The following is a 19,993-nucleotide window of genomic DNA, read 5'->3' as shown; positions in this document are numbered from 1 at the left end:
ATGTTTTCAGAAAGGATTTTGCATTTTGAAAATATCAAAGAAGGGAACTATAGGATTATAACAGTCTGAAGTAATTTAAAACTCCTTTCAGAGGTAAAGTGAAAAGTTGCTGTCTTTGAGCTCATTTAAAAAGCTTGGCATGTAAATCTTATTTGTGTTTGGTTTACTGATATTCAGTTCTCTAGGAAGATTTTTGAAAATGGGAGTCGCAGCAGCCACCACCTATAAGGCAGGAAGGTGCCCAGGCCAGATTCTGAAGAGCTCTGGGAACAGACAAAGAAGAAATCCTACTTTATACCTGTAGAGCACTAGAAGGTGGTGGTGAGCTCCCTACTCCAACTATGACTACAATTTAGAACTGGTTGACCATTTATTAATGTCAATATGCTAAGACTGGAATACAGATACTACTTAAGCTAGAATTAAAAAATGTTTTGGATATTACATGTTCTGATTTGGTTGGTGGGTTTATTTTTAGCTTTTTAACTGATGCCTTCTGGTAGCAGACCTACATACTGGTGACTGAAGAGCCAGCTTGCAAAGACATAGCTATCTCTGGTTATGAATCACATTAAAAAACCAAAACACCTAGGAAAACACTTCTGTCAGACACAGCTAAGAAGTATAATCCAACAGAGCAGATAGTTTTTTTCCCCAACTGTTACCCTCATTTTAAGCTATCATTATCAGACTCAACTTCACAAAGGTCTACTTGATTAAGTAGGTCATTGAAATGGCTTCCAATAATATGGTACTTTTCATATGAAAATTCTTGTGTGCCTAGTATGTTCAGCAGGACAGATTTCCACTTAAACCTCAGCTTAAATCAGCCTTTATATTGACACAGGCAAGAAGTGGAGGACTTTTTACCTCTAATTTTAGGTCGAGTGCAATGTGGGAGCGCTCATTTTCTGTAATGTCTGAAAAAACCCCAAACCTAGAACTGTATTTTGAATATTTTAAAGTTCCAGAAAGAGATACAATTTAAAGTGTCATACCATTAAAACAGCATAGTTGCTGAGGGAGTAGCACTGAATGGTGGTAATATTTTCATCGGAGAGCAGAATGCGACAGCCATCAGACTTCCATCCCCCCTGTCCGTTCAGGAGATCAAAGTCCCACTGAGCTGCCACAGCATCTGCTCCGTGCGCAATGCGCCGCAGTGTCACATTGATGGGGACGTGGTGACTGGCTAGGTTTAAACCATCTGTTACAAAAGAAAGGTGTTTGAACATCAGTTTCTCAACGTGTAACACAGAGGTGCTAAAACCTTTTTATTACTGTCATGGAGGCACTCACAAAACAGACAGCGGCAGCCGCCTGAAAGCTGGGGATTTATTGCAATTAATCTGCTCTCCTTCTGACACAATCAAATTGCAGACTCGGATGGCACTTGGGAATATCCTGCTGCACAACCACTTAAACTGTCTAGGGAGACATGAACCCAAATGGGCACTCACTCAGAAAAGGAAAGTCTCCCCACGGGTACCCAAAATATATATACACTCACCAAGGGAGGGGGAGGAAAAGACACTCCACAGGGGACTCCTTAGATGAGGTCCTTGTCTAAGAGGAGATGATCTGACTGCCCAGCTGCTTGCTGTGTAAAGAGCCCCAACCCTCCTTAGCAGGCCTTCATTTATACCCTGTCCCAGTTGCGTACTGCTGGTCAATTTCTTCATTAGTGGAGGGCCAGGTCCTCCAAGCAACAAAAAGAACTTCGGGCCTGGAGGCACCAGCTAATGTCTGCAGGCTCAAGCTGATCTTCATCAGCTTCTAGCAAGCCTCAGCCCTTTGTGCTTTTTTTTTGGGAGGGAGGCAGTTATACCTACCGCAATTAGGGATACACTAGTTGAAACAAATAAGTCAAAAATGTTTCTCAAACATCTTAAAAAGTAACAATAAAAGACCAACCTATCTTAGCCAGAATAACTGGTGTCACAACTGTACGACGCTTGCCATCATCAGCCAGATGTGTGGAATTTCCTGTGGCTGGAAAAAGCTTTCCATTGCGAAATGCAATAAGCTGAAGTTTGTAGACAGATTCATCTGCTGGTCTGATTTCTCTCTTTTGCTTTTGGGTGAAAAGGGTTGCTGGCAACTGGATAGAAGCCTCTATAATTGTGTTCTAGAAATAAGTAGATTTTTTTAAGTTTTAAAGGGAAGATGAAATTAGAGATCAAATTAGCAACTCCTTCAGCTGAACAGTGTCAGAGATTAATGCATTTAGCAGACTACATATTGTGGCAAACCTGCTTGACAATGTTTCTAAGTTGATAGTTGAATCAGGTTACTAAAGTCTGTCTGGTTTTTTTTGGTTTTTTTTAAGTGCTAAAAGTTCTCATTCTATAATTACTTGACTTGTCACAGGGAGCAAGGTTGAAGTTGGTACCAATAAACTGTTAGAAGAGTTTTCCAGATTAGACTGTTGGCAACCAGAAGCAGGAAGCAAGACAAGCAGTCAAAGAAACGCTGCAGTTGTGCGTTCACACCACTTGAAATTAAATGCTGCATGCAACCAGGTTTTTTGTAACTTGTATATAAATTCTACTTGGGTAAGGAAGCCTGCATGCAACTTCATAGAATGACACAAATATAATTTCAAATATAAACCCTGCTTTGGCATTCAAGGCTATTAAGTAATAAAATTAAACTGGTGTTGGGGAACTTAACTTACAAAATACTTTTACAGAATAGGAGGAAGTTTTTCCTTTCTGTACAAACCCACATATCTGTGTGTATATATAGCTATGTGTGTCTGTGGATATCCACACTCAACATTAACTGTTCAGGTCCATTTTTCCACTCCTTGCAGTACCACTTTGAGCAGAACATTTCAGGTATTTAAGGAGACTGCTAATAACCAATTTATTATGTAATGAAGGTGAAAACACAGCAAAATAAAGCCAAATAATATGAACTAGGGAGCATTTCAATTTCCATACCTATGAAAAGGTCTGAAAGCATCTTTCAAGTGAAGATATTTTAATACAGGAAACCACACCTACTCATTAACAATTGTGTCCATTAAAAATCATTCTACAATCAAACTCTATTACTATTTGCCACTTTTAATTATCTTTTGTCACAGCCATTCTGGATCACATTAAAATGCTACTTTAATGTTAATAATATAAGCCTGCTTTCAAAATGTTTCCTATTTAAGGTATTATTATCAAGTCAGTAGGGAAACAACAAGTATCCAACCTTTAATGCCAGACTCGACAGCGTATTTGAAACGTTGCACTTAAAGCTTAGTTGTTTATCTAGATTTCCATCTGGATCTCTTCTCCCATAATCACTGAGTCCTGTCCGGTCTGCTGCAGCCACCTTCTGAAACACGGTGCAGGTCATCCCAGTGAAACCAGCAACCTTTATCACGTACGCCTCAAGAGCAATATTTGGAGAATACTGTGACAAGAACAACAAAATTATCAACATTAAATAATTTTACACTCTACAGGAAGAATAATAAATAACCTTACAGGGATTCCCTGCCAAAGCAGGAAAAAACACCCAGAAAACTGTTTGTATATCTGGCAGGGATAAATCTGTTCAGAGTATTTCTCTTCTCCCTACAGAAATAGTAGGCATTTCAGATAATGCCAACATCTATTAGGAAAAATAAAAAGCTATTGAAACTCAAGAGCCAGCAAAATGTCTTCTAAATAAACAAATTTATACTTACAGTAGAATAAACTTGAGCTCCATTTGCGAGCCGATACATGGCAATTTTCTGTAGGCACTGTACAATTCTAGTGCAGGCCTTGGCTTCCCTTTGTGCCATCCACAGAACACGTTCATCAGCCAACATAATGTTACTTGCTATATCCACCATCACGTCACCAAGCTAACGGGGGAGAAAAAATAAGACATTTTATATCTTTGAAAGCCTTCATCAAGTAGGATTATCAGAAAATGCAAAGAGCCTTGCCAGCACAAAAAGCAAGAGGGAATTGGTTGTTCCTATTTCAATCACCACTTGTCACGTTGAGATACTGAAATACTTTGACTCAGACGTTTACCTCCATCCAAGAAAGCTGTCAAGCCATTATACTTTATCTGTTTACATTGTACTTGGAAAACAAACCCACAAGAAATAGAGGTATTTCTGTACAGCAGTGTGTAATACTCCACATTCCACTGCACTAATCGTTTAAAAGGACTACTTATAATCAACTTCAGATTTAAAATAAGCTATAAATCAACAATACTACAGTATGAGAGTGGATAAGAAGGAAATAGTAATAGAAGCAAAAATTAGCAGAGTCCTCCTGCTTCTCTTCTTTTTGCTATGTCTGCCTTTTCTTTGATGCTTTGCTTGCTTTCAATTCTGCATCAACTGTTTTAAGCTGCAGGTTATACATGAGAAAGGACAGCAAATACCCACAGGTACCAGAGCTGCTTTCAAACCAACATTTACACCATTTTAAGTTCTTGCTCACACTCTCCACCTTGCATTCCACACAACAAACTATACAGGGGATTCCTTATTTAGGCCAGAACTCTGCCAAAATTACTGAGCATCTACATTAACAACATTGACCTACACCAGATATCCACAACATTGAAGCAGCAGCACTACTGGCCCAGAAGTGAAGTTGCACGTTTTTTTGTAGTTGAATTGGCTAAAAGGCAATTTGGTGCCTAAATTTAGTGACCGGAATTTTCTGTGTAGAGAGAGACAAAGTGGAGAAGACATGTCCTTTACCACCCAGGCTTCCCAATTTCTTTGCAGAATATTACTAGTAAGGAGAGAACACAGTACTTGGTTCTTTTTTTTCCATCTTTAAAAATAAAGGGAAGAACTGGAATAAAGCATTTAGTGTTTTAAGAACTGTCTCTTAAGAGGACGGATGCCCCAGTCAGTAAACATTCCCACAGCTAACACAGACCCTCAAGTACCATGTGCAGGCTGCAGCCCTTTCCATTAAAATCTCAAGAATAAATCAAAGTTCAGTTAATTGAAGGCCCTTATTATGACCTGCTACTACTTGAAAACTGGTAACAGGTACAACAAACCAACTGACAATTTCACAATAAATTAACATTATTAAGATCTTGATGTCACTGGACTGAAGTTGTTTCACACTTAAAAAATACTATACATTATCTTGTCCTCTGCTTATCAAAGTTCTACCAACTGCATTGTAACTTAAAAGACTCAGAGAAGAACTTTCTGAACATTTGGCTTCAATTTCTTTCTTCTGACATGAAAAAGCTATTAAATGAAGCTTTTTGTAATGCATAGTGTTTACCTTTCAGAATAGCCACTGTAACAAAACACAGAACTGACAATAAGAGAATACAGTGTCAAGAAAAGGTTTAGAGTAATACCATAACAAGAAATAACGAAGTCTTATTAACAGCTACTAGAAATTATTAGATACACCTGCAGACATGTTCCTTGAATATACTGGCAAATCAAAGGTTAGCTTCCTATCAAGAAGATTTAAGATAGAGTAAGACACACTAAGATCAAAACTATCTATGCATCACACTTAGATTTTTTTCATATCATCTACTACCTTCAAACATGGCAAAGTAAGGCCAGAATCTGTCACTCTACAGAAAATAAATCACAGCTGAGAAAATAATATCCTTGAAATATAACAAATTATGCAGCAATCTAAAACATGTTTCTGTTTTCAGCTGGCTATAAAACCACTCATTTAATGGACTGCCTGTGTATTTCCAAAATACACACACACAAAAAAATCCAAGCTATGGTTGTAAAAAGAAGATTTAGCCTGAAAATTCTCCAAGGAGTTCTGCAAAGAATTTACAACCAGCATTTATGGTTTGCTGAGGGTGGATGGGGAAATTTGGCTTCTTTTTTATTTTATTTTTTTTTTTTTGGCCAAGTTTAAAATTGAGGCATTGTGGTCTCCAACTTCCCAACATGCACTGTACAGTGAGATCAATATAACCTCTGTTCAGCAGTGAAACAGAGAGTTCCTACCCACTGGTGGGACTATTCAACTGCTCACATTTTTCTCCCCAGCAATGAGCGTTCTCTAAGATTTTGTTTTAATGTCTTGTCTTACATCCTGCAAGATAGAGGAATACTGAAAACCTTAGAGATACAGCTCAACATTGAATAAAGACAGCCTAACATGGTGGGAGGGGAGAAGGTAAGTCTTGTTTTATTCATTATTGAGAGGATCTCTGAGGCTTTCATTATTTGTCTTTTCAGGTAAGAACATACCAATGAAAACCTGTGTGACCCACTCCATATTAAATAAAAAAAGACTTACTGTACCTATCTCCCTGCTCCAGTGCTGAGCAGAGGTGTTACTCACATTACAGCTCCAGTGAATGCTGGATCATCTCAGCGCGAATGCAAAGTCTGTGACCATGGGTCAGCAACTTCAGGGACCTACTAAACAAACAAAAACACGGAATAGAATCTGATAATCCACTAGCTCAGGGCTGCATCTAACGTTGAGAAGGTTTCACTGCTCAGAATACTTAAGGACAAACACTTGGATTACATTTCAAATCATGGCAAATTATCCAGTTACCTCTTTGTATTTTTCAGCAAATCTTCCAAATTTCTCTATCATTTCAGCCACGAAAATAACATCCATCTTATCAGAAAAATTTGCTGCTTCAACAGTGTAAGCCAAGAGCTGTCTTGCTGTTGCCACTGCATTAGTAAGGTTGAGCGGCATCTACACAGAGAAGAAACACAAGTGTTCTGAGGAAGAGAGACTAAGTACAGGAGAGAGGAAACACTTCAGCAATTAACAGCAAAAGCATTTTCCCTAAGAGGATAGCAATCCCCACATGGAACACAGTGGTTTACTACCACCTTATGTGTTAGCAAAAACATTTTCTACAAGCCAGAGAAGCTGCATTTTCACCTGCAGCCAGACACCAAGGTGCTGTCTTGTTGTCCTAGATGGGAAGAAGCGTCACACCAAGACAGTATACTGTCTATACATACAGGGTTGGGTACATCACTGCAGAACGGTTTGGGGAACTGTGCATTAACTAGGTAAGCCTCAAAAGAAGGCTGGAACTCAAAACAAAATGTGTAATAGATACATTTAAAATGTGGAATACTCTTTTGTATCCTGAAGAGTACTACCAGATTAGAGAAGCCTAGTTAATTCTCACTACTTTCATCAGCCACACTGAGTCCATGTTCACAGCAACAGAGGCAGAGCAGAGTCTGACTGCTCACTCTCATAATGAAAAGAGCTGTTTTCCATTCCAGCTTCAGCCTGCCTTCTTTCTTCACAGCACATGGGCAGGACAGGGTATCCAGTTAACAAAAAACAATCACAGCAAGTACCATTCTCAACTTTCCTCGCCCTTTCAGTCTGAGGAGCATTTAAAGATCAAAATCAACCAAACTCTTAACACAAATGCCTAAGTTCTAGTGTTGTACCGAGGCTCATGTACATCACGATTCACCTAGACCACCAGCATTTGCAATTAAAAAAAAATAGATGGAGAAACAGACTTTTGAGTTTTTCTTTCCATTAAAGAATCTGCTTTTGCAAAAATGCAGAGATTACCTGATTGAACATATAAAGAACTCGAGTCACATCATTTGCATACTGGCACCTGGAGTAGTCCTCTTCCGCCCAGTACCCTCCCCTGTCACATCTGCGCCAGGCTCTTCTCTCATCTTGTGAGTTGCCAGGATATATCCCACTGCCAGCAGAGTAACGTGTACACAGCAGGTATGCTGTGATGCCTGCCAATGTTCTAGGCCACCTGGGGAGTCAAAAGCCAAAAGAAAAAAAAACAAAAAAGAGACAAATTTACATGACAAGTAAATAAAAGGATTAAGCACTACAACACGAAATAAAGAGACACTCAAAACTAAGCAGCTCTAAACTATTTAAAGGGCCACCTTGGCTTGCCTTCAGTATTTTCAAGCTGTTCATATTTGTGTACTATTAACAAAATGAGTTCTACAGCTAGCATGCTTCTGGTTTTTTTCCCCCATGAGGTTGCAGGTGGGGAGAATAAGGTGCTCATAAAAACCACTAAAATCAGTTTACAATTTTTTATTAAAAATCTTGCTTACCTGATGACAACAAAAAAGAGACTCCTGTTAACACTATAAAAGCATTTAAAGGCATAGCAGCAAGTCCTGCCAGCTTTCTATTTGTCCTGTTCACATGCATCAACCTAATGTTAAAATCACTGCATTCATATCAAAGCTAAACTGCAGATACGAACACAGGACTGCAGTAACTAGGAAACAGTAGCAGGAGGGACAGTTTGACCAATTTTGCAACCAAACACAATAGCAAACAAAATAATGGGGAAAAGAAAGTGTTCATAATTTCTCAAAGTACTAAAGAATTCCTTGTACTTGGGACATGTGGAAGCAAGAACTTCTTAAGAAAGCTTCTGATATTCCCTCAACTTTCTCCTAACTTTACTGCATATTTTATCTGTATAAACATATATACAGATAAAAGTGAGGTAAAGAATAAATACACAGAGGCAAAGAAATTGCAATACACCTTTAGCACACTCTGGTCATTCACGAGATCGGAACTAACTCCATGTAACAAAGAATAGAAGGAAACCACGCCTGCATTAAGCTGCAAGGCTGAGAAGAGGGGACAGGGACAAGGACTGTCAACCACTCTGCCTGCCCCTGCTCCTAGAAATGACAACAGCCTTTGTGAATTGCTGCAGTCCCAGTATGACCTCAGTGCAACACTACACTCATTCTAGCAAGCTAACAAAAACGCCACTTTGGATCATGTCAGGTCAGTTCTGATCACGGGCAGCGTACCCTATGGAGCTGCTGGGTAGGGAGGAAGGGGATACTGTACATGTAAAACTGATCTAAGCCCTGGAAATTTCTGTATGGGCAAATCAAAGTCCAATCAGAGCACAGAGATGAGCTACTGCTGTGCTCCCACTTCTTGTGGGTACATAAGAAGCCTTCTGCAATGAAGCCATAAAGAAAACACGCAGATGAGGACAACTAATAAATCAGTTGGCACAGCTGCTAGAAGACATGCAGGCCCACAAATACCTTGCATAAGACACTCAAACCTCAGCTTCCAGAATGCAGTCAGGTTTCCAGAAACACTGACAGTGGAGTGCCAAAATGTTGGTTCCAAACCAATTCCACCTACACAGAATTTTTTATTTTAAGTTTCCACATCAAAGATGCCCCTTTGAAAGGGGTCTCTGTCTCTGTCTTGACAGAGGGTTTGCCAGAAGTTGATTTTTTCCAAAGCATTTTACGTTAAAATGTGTTTGGCTCAATTTTGACTGCAGGTATCACCTTACAGGACAATTTAAATTCTGTGGTCCCGACAGATGTTGCATGACACAACCTCCAAGACAAATATTTTCACTGAAAAATAGCATGTGCCATTCTTTCCCTCACTCTTCACACCTAGTGCTAACAAATTAGAAACAGAAAAAGCAGAGCAAAACATCAGGGCTCAAGGGAAAACCAAGTTTTTCAGGAGACCTTCAATTAATATATATTTTAAGCAGGTAGAATTTCTAAGCTATATAGATCTTCTGGAATGTCTGTAGCTGTCAAATGAAAAGTGAGAGTTTCAGTGTTTAACACTACTTGAAAGGATATTAGATTATCACAAGATTATGTACCTTGTCTCCCTATTTACTTCCCCTGTATTTTATCCACTGCTTTCCCTTCTGTTACTGTCCCTTTATTCCTAATGCATTTAGTTTTCACTCACCTTCCTACACAGCATTTTAGTATCTTCTACCATAATCTACTCAAAAGAACACCAGCAGTGCCAGACAGTCATAAAGTCTGTACTACCTTTGTAACAAATTTAGAGATCTACAGAAACCTTTTATTAATATACTATTCAGAAGGTTTCCACTAAACCAGACCTAAAAGGCAGACAACGTAAACCCAACAGCTTTCTGCCATAACTTCACATACACAAAGCCAACACAAATGTGCAGTGTCACTGAAAGAAGCACTTCATGGGGATCAGGGACTCTTTCCTCTCCTGTTCACAATAGCCCTTGTGCAAGTACAGCTTTCTTTGCAGCCCAGTGGCAAGTGAGACACAGGAACTGATTGCAGCTGTAACTACACTTCCCTTAGTCCTTGGTTTTATGAAGTGAATGTCAACCCAGACCATTCTCAGCCAGGAACTGTTTCCTCCCAATACCTGTATGAGATGAGCTCACGAGGCACTTTCCACTGTCCATGATGCCAGAGAGGACATCCCTCCAGCAGGCCCAAAAGGTGACTAATGACATGAAATTCTCATCATGCAGACAAAGGCTACACAAGTTTAGCTGCATTTTCAACTTCTTGTCAGCCTAAGATTGGATCTTTCTCAGTTTTTCCAACTGTGAGCAGAAATTTGGACTCTATTAACACTCTTATTTCATCACTGTTTATAATTAGGTGCTCAAAATTTATCACATATACATAAGAGTAGACAGCTGTGGAGGAAAAGATGGTTCATTTATATTTAAGTACTGTAATTTCATTTCAGGGGAAAAAAAAAAAGACAGACCATGAGATTATAAAAGAATCCTTTCCTTCATGCATATTAATTCTGTTTTGAAAGCATTCATTTCTTTAAACCAACAAGAACTTTTCAGCTGCAATGAGTTTTTGTATCATAGTTTCATTAGATTACAGGTAGTCTAATATTTTTTCTTATTATATCTTGGTAATTCTCTGAAGTCAGCATGACAATTACAGTTTTAAGATTAATTACACCCAAGGAGTACCAGTTTTCACAAGGATAATTCTTACATTTAAGAAAGAATTTAATGGGCTACCAGCATAAAATGATTCTAACCAGTTAAAGGATCTGCTGAAGCAGAAGCGTCAGGCTGCCTTTTCAAATGCAAACTGTATTTTCCATTTCATCAGGGATATTATCTGGATAAGACTTACAGGAGTGTGTATTTTGTTAAAAGGATAGATTCCATGATGAGGCCACTTTTTGCCTCCTCTTTATGACCTCATGCTAAACTACTATTCCTGAGCCAAAGACACTGAAGACAGACATCCACTCTCACTACCTTTTGCTATCCCATCTCTGAAGGGATAAAATCGAGATGCCAGTTTCGAAACTGCTTCCAAACTAAAATGACTAACCAGTTCCAACTAAAAAACTATAAACTCAAATTCACCTAGGATCATTTACAGCCATCTGCTCAGAACCATTTTCTCACTAGTCAAAGCCTTATTTCCATATGGTCTCAAAGGTGAAAAATTACTCTTTATTATTACTCCACCTAAACTACAAATGGAAGTCTGTTATAGTAAACCCAGACACAGTGAACTTTTTGATAAGCTGAACATTTCCTGAAATCTTATTTCTTTCTGCTGAATTCCAGAGGGGGTAAATCCTATTACACTGAACAGTCACTGAACAGCACAGGTTAATTTAATGGAAAACACTTTGAAATAAGCCTTTACCATCTGTTTTCACCTCTAATGGCAAATCAAAGAAGAACGATTCACACTTGTATCATTAAAAAAATGCATAAGTGATTTAAATAGATGTGTTCTTTGATGAATACAGCATGCATCTGTTTGACTTTCTTCACCTTTTATCTTAAGCAGGAAGTTCTCATTTTCTAATGTACTGCTCATTCCTGCAGCTGAAACCACCACAGTGTAAAAGCAGGATATGCACAAGCCTTCTTTATATAAATAATTCCTTACAATGTGAAAGCTCCAAATTGCCTTTGTGCAGCAAGAGATCTTGACACCTACACCCCTAGCTAATAGTTCCCCATACTCAGACACCAGCTATGCCTCACAGAATACATCCAGTTGGAAGGGACCTCAAAGAACATTCAGTCCAGCCCTCAACCCAGTACTGAAGGGTGAACACTAAACCATGTCCCTGAGCAGCAGACCAACACACTGCTTGAACACCCCTAGAGATGGTGACTCCACTACTGCCCTGGGCAGACCATTCCAGTGTTTGAGAACCATTTCAGTGAAGAATTATTTCCTAATACTCAGCCTAAACCTCTGCTGGTGCAGCTTGAAACCATTTCCTCTAGTCCTGTCACTTGACACCAGAGAGAAGAGACTGCCCCCTCCTTGCTCCAGCCTCCCTTCATGTAGTTGTAGAGAGTGATGGGGTCTGCCCTTAGCCTCCCCTTCTCCAGATGACCATAAAGATGAATCCATAGCAAACGGTCTCAGCTAGGACTAAATCTGAATTTTTGATATGACTGCAGGCGGCCTTCTGCACTTAAAAGCTTGTGCTCTCTCCCCCTAGAAACCAAATCCCAGCAACATGCTTTACCTTTTATCTTCTTAAAGAAAAACTTATGGTCTTAGACTATCTGTACAGAAAGACAACAACTGTATAAAGAACTCTGACACAGGGAAAGGAAGAGAAGTTCATAAGTGTAAACAAAAGATCAAGCGGAAGATCAACAGAGCCAAGCAGCATAAGAGAATGGAAAATAAATGAGTGGGTAAAAGCAGTTATTACAACATGAAGAAACTCTGCAAACAGCAGTGAAACATGTGCCATGACATACACTAATTCTCAGTAGGAGCTACTGCAGGGAGGTACAACATAGAGTAGTTATAAAGGGAATTACCTTACATACAGAGAATCTATACAGAAGCTATCTGTTACAGCTGGCACCTCCAGGAGTAACGTGTTGTAAGAGTGCCCAGCAGCAGAAAGATCAGAAAAGGGAAAACAGGTGAAGAGGTAAGAACAAAAGATAAAATACTCTGCAATACCCAACACAATGGAATATTACAGCTACCACTACATTCCCAACAGCCATTAGAAGGAAGCATCATTCATATTATTTATTCTAACACTCACACAGGCAAAACCCCCCCAAACCCTGCATTACATGTTTCTTATCTAGTGATTTTTGTCAGATGGGAGTAGGAAGGTTTAAAAACAGAACGATAATCTGTGGAAAAACTTCTGGCAACATGTGGTCCAGCTAGCTCACAGGTCATCCATGAAGTTGTGCTGCATCCTAATAATTTCAATTATATGTTCCAAATATCATAGTTTGCTTTCCATCTCTAGCAAAGGTGCCAGGTAACAGGCTTGAAGTTTAACATTTCTTGGTACTGTTGTGTGCACTGCTTTCAACACATACTAATGTAGAACAGTTAAAAATCCATTTACAGCAGCATTTACAAACAAACAGCCACATAGGTGCCTTCAAAACATAATACTTTAGTTGAAAAAGAAATATCAAATGGACTTTTATCTAGATTAACAAAACAAAAGACCCCAAACCAACAAAACAAACCCAAAACAAACAAACAAAAATAAACAAAATAAAAACCCAAACAATGAAAATCAAACAAGTGGAGGTCACCAACCTGAAATCTCCTTTATTGTTCACCACCCTCTCTGGAGGGCAGTACTGCGCAGAGCTTTCTAACACCACAATGTCTACTGTCCTCGTGTTATTCCCACGTCTTGTTTGTACATGGCAACCCCAGTTTCCTGTAGAGCCAGCCTGAATGTTTGAGATTGTCAGGGCACTGGGAAGATAAAATACACAAATAAAATCCAACAGCCATGCAATAAAATTTATAGAAGCTTTAACCAAAAGAACAAAGTACAGAAAGGCAACGAAAGAATTACATACAAGTGATCTTACAAATCCAGAGCTATCAGTGGTTTCTATTTAACAGAAAAATAACTGACTATTCTTCTAGCTCTCAGTTTTGCCAGGATAAAAGGAAAAGAACAGCCAAAGGAAAAAGTTCTTTCTGTAGTGAAAGAAGAGATGAGAAGTCCAAATTCCCCAACTGCTACCACTGCTTTTCAACACAAAACGTTCAGTTGTTCCAGCATGGCAAAACTAAAATAACTTCCCAAATGCACAAGTTGTGATTAAGTTAGAAGCCCTAATTTACTAATACAATTACAGGATATGTAACCATGCTGTAGATGCTGAATGAGTCAAAAATCTGCTGCAGGCAGAATGAATTACACTTATAGATCTCTGCTGGAGAACTTCAATATCACCAACTGCGGTGTGCTCAAAAGGGAGAGGAAGGAATTAACAAGCAGTTTACTTAAATGCCTTGTTTTCATAATTTTAATGTTCCAAGAGAACAAACACATCCTACTACAAACATTTCACATGAACTGCATTGAGTAATCCTTGGAGACAATTAAAACCCAACTGCAACAGTTCTGGGCAACCTGCTCTAGCTAACTGTTTTATACAGGTAAGTAATTGAATCCCCAGACCTTCTCTCCTCAAGTTTTGTGACCAGACCCAGGTAATTTAATAGATATGGGAAGAGAGATTATTTCCCTACTTGGAATGCTTCTGTCTCTGTAGAGTCAGTCGGCATGGATATGAAAGAGCCTCACTGGTGGTTATGTAAAAAGTCACTAAGTCAGAGCAGAAAACAAGGAGCGGGAAACACATTTTGTCTTTACGGATTATTCACCTTGCAATCAGTGAGCAGTTATGGATCATGTTTTTTTCAACAAAAATACCCTGTGACTCATTAGTTTCCACTATCTTTCCATCCTGATACCACAGGACTTGCATGTCTTGATCAATATAGGAAGCCATACATTGGAAGGGTAGACTATCTCCTTCAAACACAACCTGCCGGTGAGACGGAGTCATGTAGAATGAGGGTAACTCCAGTGGAGGCTCTAGAATACGAGGGAGAAAAACACAATTAATAACAACAGCCTGCTTTTTATATGTAATTTTCAAGAGGTTAAAAACACACTGAGTATCAATTATTGATACCACTCCTTGCAAGCTGCAGCTCGCAAGATTTATACACATTTTTATGGAGAACTATAAATTCTCATCCTATTATCAAAATGTGCATCTTTGATGTTATGAGAAAAACAAAGTGAGATGAAAATGGTGATGTATTTTATTTCTTAAGAATATCTCACTAATAAGGTTTCAAAATGACAAATACATGAGATTTATTATTTAGAGGAGGAAAGGAGTGGAAGAAACAACATGTGATGAACTGACTGTAACCCTCATTCCCCATCTCTCTGTGATGCTGGAGTGGGGAAGAGGAACAGCAAACTGGGGGCAAAGTTAAGCCTGGGAAGAAGGGAGAGGTGGGGGCAAGGAATCTTTTAAAGATTTTTTTACATTTCTCATTATCCTACTCTTTGACTGGCAACAAACTAATTTCCTCAAACTGAGCCTGTTTCACTTGTGACCATAAGTGGTGAGTGATCCCTCTGCCCTTACTGTGACCCACAAGCCTTCTGTTGTATTTTCTCTTCCCTGTCCAGTTGAGAAGTGGGAGTGACAGAATAGCTTGGTGGGCACCTGACACCCAGCCAGGGTCAACCCACCACACCATTATCATGGAAGTGCTGAACTTCAAAGAAGCAAAACAAAGCAAGAAAACTCTGTTGGCTAATATCAACAGATGATAGAATATGCTACAAACCCAGTTGTCAGGAGTGCTTACCACAGGTTAGAAGCTCCTGCTTAACACCAGTCACTGTCTGCGACTGCAGTGACTTGGGATACACACATTTAGTTTCACGTACAGTTATATTTCTTTCTTTTAACCACTGATGCATCCACAGTATGTTGCAGTCACAAAGAAGATAATCAGTCTGAAATTCTCTGCAACACAAAATAGGTATTCAGAGTGACAAAACACAATGCTCAACAGTCTGAAAGCTCTGCAATGCCTCTCCTCATCACAAACAGACAAGCAGGCGGACCCTCACAATAAAGCGGAGTTGCCTATGACTGCATATTGGAAGATACCCTCCTAATCCTCTGCATGCTGTGGTCTGAGATCAGAAGTACACCCTCCCCAAGAAAAGGAATCCTCTCCATGAATGAGGAACATCTAATACTTATGCATGAAAAGTATTTCTAGTAATTTCTTTCATGGAGGGAGTTCACATTATTTAAGTGAGTAATAACAAGGAACTGCTTTAATACTTATCACCAGAACAGAAGAATGTACTTCATTGCTTCATGTTAGCCATCAAATGCTTTCACAGTAAAAACAACAGAAAGATAAAAATTGCCTCTCACCTACTTCTCTTTTCAGAGTCAGTATTCACACAATTTCAGTGAGTATTATTCTGTCCTATGTGAAAATCATATAAAGCAGGCTCTTTTGCCTTTGATTTATAAAGTCTTCTCTGTACAATCCCTTTCTACTAGAAAGCCATAGTACCCCCCGCCCCCTAGAAGTCTGTTGTAGTCAGCTAAATGAAAAAGAACATAAATATTTTATCTGTTTAGAAACAGTTAAAAATGTATCAAAACCCTATCGCTGTGTCTACACTGGTTTTCCCTCCAGTGGGAACAACGTCTCTTTCTGTTTGCAAATGTCTAGAGAATAGCACAACATCACAGGCAGAACACTTCAAACACTAAATCAACATTCCTGTGAAACTTCATTTGGTCTTTGTTCACAGGAATTCCTCCAGACACACACATTTTTAATAGCAACACTTATATCCAGGTTCTCTTGTCAGACCTGTGATGTTTTTGGACAGCAACCTTTATGTACACAATTAAAATACCAGGAATAACAACTTAGGAACAATTAAAAGAAGCCAGAGGAGGGAAAGAAACATTTTCCTTTATAAACAAGAAATTAAATTGGTGTCAAAGACAGGAGTCAGAGGTTTTGAGAAAGTCCCAGTACAGTGAGCCAGCTGTCATGACTACCAGGACAAAATGCAGGGTAATCATCAGCACTGATAATTCTTTTCATTTACCTTCTTCCTTACACACAATTACAACTCTCATGAAATTAAGGGAGAAAAAAAAATGAGGTTGAGATGCACTCATTGTTATGTGTTAACTAAAACTATATTGTTCTACAAGCACTAAGATCTTCCTTAAAAGTATTTGTTACCTTTGTTAAAAAGGTGTAAAGTGTTATTTATTTAATATGAAGACATAACTGATGCACACAGAATAAACCCTTCAGAAGCCCAGATGCTGGTATAGCTTTGTCATCTCAGAGCGATGCAAGAAACAGCAAGCAGCATTTGAAGGCAGTTGTACAAACACAGCACATACCTTTCCCATGTACTTATTCAGGTAAAGAAACCACTGTTACAAAATTTAGAAGTAAACCCACCAAACTGTAATACAAGAAGTGTAGATAAAATATTTTCTGTTAAGAATATAAATGATCATGCAAATTAAGATTAGATGCACTAAGTACTTACAGAGACTTTAGTGAACCAAGGTGATCAAATGTTCCCTGTGTAAGTGTAGAAAACAGGTTCCCAGAAAGATTCCTAAGAAATGAAAAATACGATCTGAACTCATGGTCAAGCATTTGAAATAAACCTACAAGACACCATGAGGACACTGTGCCACTTCACAAAACTGTGAGAATACTACTTAGGTCTGATAGTTCTTTTTAAATCCCCAAATAAACTCTTTTAAATAAATGTTTTAGCAGAAGTTGTTTAAAATTTGCAACAAGGGCTGAAAGCAAACACTTCAATGTACAGCAGTAACTAGCACATACTAAGTATGTATGTTTCAAGAAGTTTAAGATTCACTTTGTTGTTCACAGGGAACTGATGTGTTGCCATGACCAAATTATAAGAAGCCTGTTTGATCCAGCAGAATATTCTAAGAATGACACATTCCATTTTCTCTGTATCAGTGAAACCACTGTGAAAGAAGCTAACAAGAAGGGCAAAGGAATAAACCTCCATAAACTTACATGTTATTTTCTTAACTGAATGAATGTGCAACAAAGCCAGCAAAACACAGACATTACCAGATTCTATAATCCTGCAATATTATTCTAGGGAATATATTTCATACAGTCTGCTACTCCCCCACCCACACACTGGAAAATGGTTGCAAAGCAGACAGAACACTGAGCAGTATGGTTTTGGCTGCCCCTGATGCCCTTCTTGCTTTTTGTTGTGGGGTTGTTTTCATTGGTTTGTTGATTTTTTGGAGGGTGGGTTTTTTTTTTGCTGCTGAGTAACAAACCACAAGGGCAGCCACACTGCAAGGCTTTCAAGTGGACACTGAAAACAAACTACTCCCACTGAAACAAAGAATGTTAACGTGCATGAGACTAAAACTTAAGAAGTGAAATGATACACAACAAATTATACTTACAATCTAATAAGATTTGCAAGTCCTCTAAATATATCTGCATTCAGGCAGCCTATTCTGTTATTGGTTAAGTCTCTACAAATAGGAAAAAGAAAAAAGCAGTAATTGGAATAAACTGTTTTAATTGCCAGTGACAAACAGTCTGCAAACAAAAGTATTTCAACTAGAATTGCTGAGTAACACACTGTATCATACATCTATTTAGTCCTCTTCAGCAAAACCCAAAAGGTTTAGGGTTTTGGTGTACATATGTGAACATAAGAGTCCTCATTCCATTTCTAAAATAATAATGGTTTGCCTAGATTCAGCCAAATGAGCCTATCCTTACCAGTAAACGCCCTTAGAACAGGCTTGGCTTACATCACCACAAGAGAAATGTGGTATTTGTACAGTATATTCATCACATGCACTACATGCCTTAATTTTCTGATGTGCCAGAGACACCTATACTAGCACATTTACATAAATAAGACAATTTCTATATCTTTAGTTGCATAAGTATTTAAATATTATATATTTGCCAATGTAGGTCTTAAATCAAATTGCCAACAATTTCTTAAAGAATAAAATTGCAAGGAGCAATAGTCCACAATTTTCTTCAGCTTTAGTTTTATGGTCTTTAATTACCAAAAAAGTCATCTTTTAAGTGAGCCAGGTCATATGATCAGTGACAAATGAACTTACATGCTACAAAACTAAAAGGAAAGCTGTATACTAACTAAAGAGGGAAGGGAAAGGCAGCAAAATCACTAAGACTTAAAAGCTGTCCTAGATACTCTGAAATTTGAAGACTATATAAAAAGAAAGAAAAAGGAAAAAAAAGCTGAAAAAAGGCCATCATGCTGAGGTTTGTTTTTCAAGTTTCATCTGGGACAGAATTTTTACAGCCAAGGCATAAATCCCCAAAAAATGTGTTAATGGGAATGCTGGCACGACCTTCGATAGAGCAGCATTAACAGCCCTGTAACTTCAGTGTAGCATTAATAGCAAGGGACTCGGTGTTCCACTATGACTAAGTTTTAAACTTCTCACCACTTTTTAACAAAGCAAGATTTGATGGCATCAAAGCTCTAAATGAACTTTCACTTAGTGATGCTTCAAGTCACCAAAATACAAAAAGGGGGGGGGAGGAAGAATACAAAAGACTGTCTGTAAGAACAAGTGAGACTGCCAAGTTACAAGCAGTGGATACTCTTCAGTCCTAAGACTGAAAGCAGACTTTGTTTTGTACATACATATGACTGTGTGTGTACAAATTTAGATAGCATACACATATTCAACTTTTAATATATAATAGCTTTGCTGTCCAAACTTCCAGAACCTAAGCCTGACTCTACTCTCAATGGGTTTTTGTTTGTTTAAACTGACTAGCTGGATATACTACTTACAGTCTCTTCAGAGATGAAAGCCCCAGAAAAGCTCCTGGATCTATAGTACTAATGAGGTTGTTCTTAAGGTCCCTGGGGAGAAAAATTAAGACATTTACCACAAACTACACTTTTAAAACAGAGAGGTGTGCATGAAGAGACCCTTAATTTGCCCCAACTCGTTTGAAAGCTGTGCTAGAGCACCATACCACACATTTCTACTCGCTCTAACACAGCGGCGTTCAAAATTTGCAAATCTGTATTTGAACTGGAAAGCAGAACATAAACATTCTATCAGTTCCTATCACATGAAAGGATAGAAAGTCAAAGATACTTTGTCTGAATTGATTACAGCTGCTGTGGTTGTAGCATGTGCTCATTACACAGCACAACGCCGTTTAGCGCGGTGCTATCTTCTTCAGCCTACCCAAGTTTAAATACGTCAGTAGTGCCCAATCTCTACCAAAAGAAACAAAAGAAGATCCTATAAATACACCAAAGTCACAACATTGTAAGTTTCCACCAAGGTTACTGGCACAAAAGCAAAGGAATCCAAATAA

General features: G+C 38.6%; 1 protein-coding gene across 1 annotated transcript in view; it reads right to left on the bottom strand.

The window, feature by feature from the left end:
- The window catches only part of ADGRA3 (adhesion G protein-coupled receptor A3), a 44,818-nt gene that overhangs the window by 8,827 nt on the left and 15,998 nt on the right, over window positions 1-19,993 (bottom strand). Inside the window, exons 3-14 of the mRNA XM_009904922.2 lie at window positions 19,455-19,526; window positions 18,070-18,141; window positions 17,151-17,222; window positions 15,413-15,573; window positions 14,405-14,618; window positions 13,316-13,480; window positions 7,527-7,728; window positions 6,525-6,674; window positions 3,689-3,850; window positions 3,208-3,411; window positions 1,915-2,128; window positions 999-1,207 (exon numbers count right to left, since the gene is read on the bottom strand). Coding sequence (XP_009903224.2) covers window positions 999-1,207; window positions 1,915-2,128; window positions 3,208-3,411; window positions 3,689-3,850; window positions 6,525-6,674; window positions 7,527-7,728; window positions 13,316-13,480; window positions 14,405-14,618; window positions 15,413-15,573; window positions 17,151-17,222; window positions 18,070-18,141; window positions 19,455-19,526 — 1,897 coding nt within the window. The remainder of the gene's footprint in view (window positions 1-998; window positions 1,208-1,914; window positions 2,129-3,207; window positions 3,412-3,688; window positions 3,851-6,524; window positions 6,675-7,526; window positions 7,729-13,315; window positions 13,481-14,404; window positions 14,619-15,412; window positions 15,574-17,150; window positions 17,223-18,069; window positions 18,142-19,454; window positions 19,527-19,993) is intronic.

Source organism: Dryobates pubescens, chromosome 23 (genome assembly GCF_014839835.1).
Source record: "Dryobates pubescens isolate bDryPub1 chromosome 23, bDryPub1.pri, whole genome shotgun sequence".
Lineage (NCBI taxonomy): Eukaryota > Metazoa > Chordata > Aves > Piciformes > Picidae > Dryobates > Dryobates pubescens.
Note: the sequence above shows the minus strand (reverse complement) of the source record. Positions and strands in the feature narration are given on the sequence as shown.